The 7,029-nt window shown below is 56.6% G+C and overlaps 1 protein-coding gene across 2 annotated transcripts; it reads right to left on the bottom strand.

Moving 5' to 3' along the window:
* Window positions 1-1,047: 1,047 nt before the first annotated feature.
* On the bottom strand, window positions 1,048-5,419 carry PRKAB2 (protein kinase AMP-activated non-catalytic subunit beta 2). 2 transcript variants are annotated; one of them, XM_054384353.1, is made up of 7 exons: window positions 5,258-5,419; window positions 4,865-5,031; window positions 3,935-4,028; window positions 3,265-3,385; window positions 1,972-2,105; window positions 1,623-1,691; window positions 1,048-1,125 (listed from the first exon to the last, which is right to left on the bottom strand). In XM_054384353.1, the coding sequence occupies exons 1-7, from the start codon at window positions 5,417-5,419 to the stop codon at window positions 1,048-1,050; spliced, it is 825 nt and encodes a 274-aa protein (XP_054240328.1). The 2 variants fall into 2 exon arrangements, with proteins under 2 accessions (XP_054240328.1, XP_054240329.1); XM_054384354.1 differs by having other exon boundaries at window positions 3,271-3,385.
* Window positions 5,420-7,029: the final 1,610 nt, after the last annotated feature.

Genomic DNA, 7,029 nt, shown 5'->3' with positions numbered 1-7,029 from the left:
TCCTCCCTGAGGAGGAGCAGTGCTGGGGCCCAAAGGCAGTGCCCTGGCTGGCCCCAAAGGGACAGCTCTGAGCCCCACCCCAGCACCTCAAAGGCAGCTCTGTGCCTGGCTGGGCACTCCCCTCCCTCCACCCGCTGCTCCGGCATTCCCTGCCAACACTCTGCCAGCAGCAGCAAGAACAATAAATACTGTAATAAATAGAGAAAACCCTGGCATGTGGCACTGGCCTGGCAGCAAGCAGGGAGCCAAGCTCCTGGGCTCCCTCCCTGGCTTCACTCTCCCCAGGCCCCCTCCAGCATGGGTGTGTGCAGATGTCCCTCTGGTTGGGATGAAGTCAGTCCTGCCCTGCAGAAGCAGTCAAGGGTGGGGACAGGGCACTCAGTCCTTGATGGTTCTCTCCCGGCAGCAGGTAAGTGTCCAGCTGTACCCTCGCTCCCGCTGGCTCCACGCTGAACCTGGCAGAGCGATGGGGCTGCAGCCAGAGCTAAGAGGAGTCCTCAAAGTTGGGGAGCACAAGAAGGAAGGCAGTCCCACAGCCAGGGCTGCAGCACAGGGGGCAGGTGGCAAGCTGGCATGTCCCAAAGGCCCTAGGGAGCATTGTGGCCTCGGAGGCTCATCACCAGGACAGCACAGTAATGTTCAGCAGGTACATGTTGTTCCTGGAGGCTCGGGCTGGTGGCAGTGCCAGGACCATCTCAGGGCCCTCACAAGCTGGAGAAGATGGGTAGGGTGAAGCCCTTTCCGTGTTGGGCGTGAGGAAAGGCTATTCTGGTGAGCAGCAGAGTGGCCCCAGAGGCTGACAGAAGCCAAGGGGAGCTGTAGGTGGGCAGAAACCAAGGGTTAAATCGAACCACACCAGCAGCGTGGGACAGTGTCACAGGCCCCAGCATCCCTGGGCTGCCGGCAGGGGCCTGTGTCCCTGCCGGGTTGCAGGCTGGAGCCAGGTTGCAGGCTGGAGCCAGCAGCCAGTTCTCACAGTCCTGTGGCGCAGCGTGTGCAGACGAAGCGGCGCTCGGTGTCCTGCGTGGGGGTGGGCGAGGCCTGGGCTCAGATGGGTTTGTAGAGCAGGGTGGTGACGTACTTCTTCTTGTAGCGGTGCGTGGCGCTCAGCACCATCACCCCGTCCTGCCAGGGCACAGCGTCAGTGGCCAGCAGGAGACACAGCTCAGGGCAGCCCGGCTGTGCCAGCCCAGCTGTGCCCCCCAGCCCTGCCAGCCTGGCATGGGGGCACCCTGGGGCAGCCAGCATGAAGCAGCTGCTGCAGGCCCAGCTCCTGCTACCGTAAGTCTCAGAGCCAGCAAGACCCATCCAACACCCAGGAGAGGTAGTCAGGGCAGAACAAGAGGAGGGTCTGGCACACAGCAGGAGATCCAGGGCTGCTCAGCTCCACCCCACTGCAGGGAGGCAGCTGAAGGGAATTGTAAGGAAAACACAACCTAGAGCCCTGCACATGCCACACTCCCCTGGCCAGCCAGGCCCCCCTCATGTGGGTCTACTGCTCCCTGTACCACCAACCTGCACCCACCAGCTGTCTAGGTTCTGCTGCCTGCAGATGCTATGGGCTCCTGGGAGCCAGGGCAGCTCCCCTTCCCCCGCAGCAGCCTGGGGACACCTGCCCTTACCTTGATGGAGAGCGCATAGAGGTGATTGAGCATGACGTGGTTGGGCTCGGGCAGCAGAGCAGGGTCGCACTAGAAGAAAAGGAATGTCACAGGGGAACAGCAGCCCTGATCCTGCCAGCCCCAGGCAGCACGGGGAGCTGCCAGGTCAGGCAGTCTGAGCTGCTGCTGTCTCTGGCTGTTCTGAACAGGCACAGAGCTCAGCTGAGCAACAGGCAAGAGCAAGGGGCCAAGCCAGTGTGGTTAATGGGAAGAGCCAAGAGCCAGGCCCCAGCCACGGGGCTCCCTGCAGCCAGGACTCCCCTTCCCACCAGTGTGGCACTCTCTGTGCGGGCCACATGCTGTTACCCACCGAGATATTGGTGTCCTTGTTCAGGATGACCTGGAGAAGGTGAGGTGGGAGGATGGGTGGGGACTTGAAGCGCTCCTCGGGCCGATACACGTACATCTCTTGGCCGTAAGGCCCAGGGGGTGAGCTTGATAAGTCTGGAGAAGGACGAGACAGGAAATGGCAAAAGGGCCAGCGAGCACAGAGCAGCTCCCAAAAAGCTAGAAGAACCCAGCAGGGTCTTTCAGGCGCAAACATCATCCACAAGCCATGGCCATGCATCCTACAGCAACAGCTCAGCCCTGTCACAGCAGAATGGGCCGGCAGGCAAGCCCTGGGCATTTCCAAGTACATGCACTTACACCTAACAAACACCCCCTGGCATCCACCCCAAGACTCTACACACGGCTCTCAGCACAGCGGGGTCCCTCTCCCTGCAGCAAGCAGCCAGCCCGTCCCAGAGCTGTACCCTTGGCAGCAGGGGCACAGCAAGCAGTACAATTGCACACTCTCGGGTGCTGCAGGACTGCCTGACGAGGAAGGGCAAGTCCAGACTGAGCAGCTGCTCAACCCTTGTGAGGGACCTGTGGCTGCTGGGAGCTGGACTGGCCATGTGTCCTGGCCGCATCTGACCTGATGGGTTTGGAACAATCAGCACCCAGAAATGCTCCACCTCCCTGGACCTGCTGCATCTTGCTGGCTTCCTTCCAATGAAGCATCTTTGCCAAGGCAGGGAAAGGCCATGGAGCCAAGCTGATTCTGAGGTGGGGTTTGTAGCAGGGCTAGCAGGTCCTGCTCAGGGTGCCTCAGGCTGAAACCTGACTGAGCGACCACACCAGCTCCACACACCGAGCCAAGGCCAGTGTCTGCGTGGTAACCTTACCTGCTGCAGTAACACAAGTGGAGAGGGAGGCTTCTGATGAGCTAGGGCTAGGACAAATTACCTTGGCATGAAAGTTAAGAGTAGCTGCTGAAAATAACCTGGGTCCTGCTCTTGCCTAGCTTGTCCCCCAGATCAGATGACTTACTCACAGCTGAGCAGACAGAAGGGGCTGCTGTACCCGATGGTCACCAGGCTGAAATAGCCACCTCAGCCGTGCACAGGGACTCTGCTCTGGACAGTGCTAGCACACCAGCACAGCCCCTCCCAGAGACAAGGCCTCAGCTGTGGGCTGCTGAGGTCATGCTGCCAAACACTACTATTTCTGGGTGCAGGCCCACTCCTCTAGTCTGGGGGGCTGCTCCCCCCAGAGCAGAGAGACTCAGAGCAGAGGAGGACAACAGCACATGCAAAGCTGTAATGCCACCAGAACTCACCCCGACCTGAGGTCTCTGAGCTCTCCAGAGAATCCACCTTCAAAGCGTCGAACACCTCAAAGTCAGACTTCTTGACGTGAATCAGGTTGTTAATTGTCCCCATTTGGCTGGTGACCACGGGCTGGAGAGAACTGAGGTAAGACTCTTCCTATGTCCATCTCCAACTAAGCACACTCAATGCTGCCTACATCCTCCCAGTACAAGATGCTATTACCTCAGAGCACAGGTGGCCAGGGCCTGGCTCTGCTCTATGCTTGCAGATGTCTGCTGTTTACCCTGGGAGGATTTCCTTATACTCCCAGCTTCCTTCATCGTCTCCTGTTTTCATCCTCCATCCTCCTACATGCCAATGGCTGAGTGTTCTCTCCTTCCCATACTGCTACTGTGATTCATTTTGAAGGAGAACCTGCTGACCCTAAGGCACATCTTCCTATGCAGTCAATTCTAAATGGGACTTAAAGGCCTTCTGGTGTTTCCCTGCCCCTCAGTACCCCCAAAACGCTCCCATGCAGCATGTCTAAGGCCAGAGGAACCAGTCTGTGATAGTACTCATGGTCCTTTTGTTTTGGCAGATACCCTCTGCTCTTCCCATTCTCCCTCTGCTGCAGTTACATCATGTCTAGTCCCCTGAAGAAGATGTGCTCTACAGGGATAAAGCTTTGAACATTACCTCAGATGGGTCATGGACCCACTGGCCATCCACAAAAAATTTGTACTGGTGTTCTCCTTCTGGGAGGTCCAGGATAGCAACAAAGTCATTGTGGCTGTGCAGTGAGAACAGACATGAGACAACATTACCCTGGTGATGCTCTGGATGCTGCTCTTCCATGGGCTCCCAGAAAACAGCACCTTGTCACACACTGCCCAGCCCCTCTATCCCAATGGCTTCATGCAGGGTTAGGCTTCTGGATTGCTGGTGATCTGAGGCGTGGACGCAACAGGCATGAGTGTTCAGAGCACCAGAGCACTTCAGACCCCTAGGAGTCCAGCAGCACGAGCACAGGAGCCAGGCCAGCCCTGCAGGCCCAGGGAGAGTTGATGTGACAGACAATGGGGAGGGTGCGTGGGCAGAGCATCTACCCCTGTGCTGGCACTGTGGGGCATGGGCAGCAAGTGGGGCAGCTCTGTTTGTGAAGCCTGCAATTGGGATAAGCCCATTCCAGGTGCCTTGCTGGGACTAAGCCCAGAGTCCTACACAGTGTTTCCACAGAAATTACAAATGTATTGCAGAACAGCAAAAACATCATTAGGTCAAGAAGACCTATGAGGAACAAAGAAATAAGCCCTGCTGGCAACAACACAACTAGGCATGGGGTAAGGCCATAGTGAAGGCAAGAGCTGACAGCTTCCAGAGGACTGCTGCACACCTGGGCAGGGCTCTGCTGCCAGGATTACCAGCTGGGCAAGCAGAATGATCCCTCTCTTTTATAATCTCCCACTGCACAACCACCCAGGGAAGTGGCTGACGACGTGTCTGTGCTCAGATGCTCCAGCCTGGCTGAACTGAGAAAAGCCAGGTGAGCAAAGGGAGCAGCAGCTAGCACAGGGAAGTGAAAAGACCCCCTGAGAAAGAGTGAGAGTGACTCGAGGGCCCAGCTACCTTTTGATGAGCGGGATCTTGGTGCTCCAGTTGTTGAAAGAGCCAGAGATGAAGACCTCTTTGCCTCCATCAGCCCAGCGGATGACGGTAGGACGAGCCTGTTGGGATGGTTTCACTGCCTCCTCCAGATCAGGCTGCCAGGACACAAACTCCTTGTCCCCAGGAATCTGAGCAAAGAAAACCAGAGGTTGACTGAGACACAAACAGGACCACATTCATGTCCCCTGGGCCTCTACCAGCTCACCTGCACATCCCAGACATGAGCTCCTCCAGCCTGCCAGCCCTCCACACACCCTTCACGTGGTCAGGAGCACAGCCCCGCACAAGCAGTGAGCTGAAGCCCCAGCCAGGGCCCCAGAGGGCAGGACGGGGAGGGCAGAAGCCAGCCCTTACCTTGGAGTCGTGTGAGCTGAAAACACTGGGGTCATCAGTGCTGCCCACCATGATCTTGTGCGGGTGCTCCTTGGCAGAGTGGGGGGTACCAGCACCATCCGAGCGGTGGGACTTGGAGCCATGGCGCTCCCCGGACACTCGCTCACTGGTGGTGTTTCCCATGACAGCTCAGCAGCCCCTGTGAGAGACAGAGGACGGCAATGTGCCTGTGCCCATGGGCTGTGGCAGCAAGGAGAGGAGCAAAGGCGCCATTTCCCCATGATCTTTGCCAGGGGAGACTGACAGCAGTCCTAAAAAAGGCCCAAAGTTCACTGCCACTGCCAAGTTTGGCAGCTGAATGGGGATTAACAAACAAGACAGCCTGATCTAATTATAGCCATATCCTGATGAACCATCACTTGAGTTAAGATGGGAAGTGGTGGGTTCCAAAACTGATACCACTTACACTGCATCCCCCCAAAGCCCTCAGCAGCCTGCAGAGAGGAGGGTCTGGTAAGAAAAGTAAAGCCAACCTTTGTTGGCAAATAAACTGCCTGGCGTGGACAGAGCCTCTTTCACAGCCTCACGGCCCTGCTCCACAGACAAATGCCCTACATCCAGCCAGAAAACAGCCGGAGAGGGAAAGTAGCAACTGTTAAACAGCTCCCAACAAGTTTCCAAGCGCTCACAGACAGAACAGCACAGCCCTGCGCCTGGCAAAGGTGACAGGGAGCATTTAACTTGCCTGAGTGGAATCGTCCAAGCTGGAGCTTGGCCAAGGTGTGCGGCTAATGCTGTAGCATCTGCAAAAAGCTCAGCTCTCAATGACAGTTATGATTCACTAGGCAAGCCACTGTGTCAGCTGCAGCACAGCACAGGAAGGAGGTCTGCTGGGTGTTACCCTAAGCAGTGGTACCAGCCTGGGCACTCTGGTGTCTGCTTGGGCATTCAGAGGCACATGACTCGGTGCCACTCTAAGCTGGAGATAGGCAACCATCCCCAGTCTCACCCAGCTCAGAGCATGCAAAACAGAACTGGCCATACAACCCCGAGCTACGAACAGCCACGCACCTCTCAGGACAAACGGCAAAGCCAGCATGAGCTCCATGGGGCTCTGCAGGCCTTACCCTGTTTGCAGCAGATGAGATGGATCTTGCCCCCTTCCGAGGCTTGTTTTGCAGCTTACTGTGCTGATCATGGGCTCTGCAGGGCAAGGCAAGAGGACAGCCAGCCTTGCCTCAAGTGCTTAGTTGTGACATTTGGGGATTTGTTCAGAAGATCAAGTTATATGAAGGGTGCCAGGCAAGGCTGCCAGCCAAAGCCAGGCTTTAGAACGTTATGGAGCAATTACTAAAGTATTTCTTAAATCCTGAGGGTTAAAAGGCAGCTCGAGAGGACAGCTAACCCTTACTCCCACCCCATCTCAGTGAGGATCAAGTGCACATGAAGATCCAGGTCAGATGAGCTTGCTTGGGTCAGCTTGCTGTGGCATCTTCCCCCTCTTCCCTGGAGAAGGCTCAGCAAGCTCCTCAACAACCTTGCCCCCATGCCACTAGGCCTGCTGTGGAGGAGCTCTTTCTCCAGTATTTCCACTAAGGCTCCCTTACTCATCTACAGGAAGGAAAAGCTGCACATTGCCTTCTACCAAGACAAACCTGGGAGACACATGCATGTGTTAATACATGTGAAAGCTTCCTCTTCTGTTCTCCAAAAGGAATCCAGTCCTTCTGGCTGCCCCTTGCAAGTCACACTCTCCAAACACCTCCTGAGGTTTCTTCCAGGGAATAGCTCCG

This window comes from Indicator indicator, chromosome 10 (assembly GCF_027791375.1).
Source record: "Indicator indicator isolate 239-I01 chromosome 10, UM_Iind_1.1, whole genome shotgun sequence".
Lineage (NCBI taxonomy): Eukaryota > Metazoa > Chordata > Aves > Piciformes > Indicatoridae > Indicator > Indicator indicator.
The sequence above is the reverse complement of the archived record's forward strand: the minus strand, read 5'-3'. Positions and strand labels throughout refer to the sequence as shown.

Coding starts and splice junctions, on each gene's coding strand:
- PRKAB2 (XM_054384353.1), bottom strand. CDS start 5,419: ATGGGAAACACCACCAGTGAGCGAGTGTCCGGGGAGCGCCATGGCTCC. Junction 4,029..4,864: donor AAGATCCCGCTCATCAAAAG/GTAGCTGGGCCC, acceptor CTCACTGCACAG/CCACAATGACTTTGTTGCTA. Junction 1,126..1,622: donor TCTATGCGCTCTCCATCAAG/GTAAGGGCAGGT, acceptor GTGCCCTGGCAG/GACGGGGTGATGGTGCTGAG.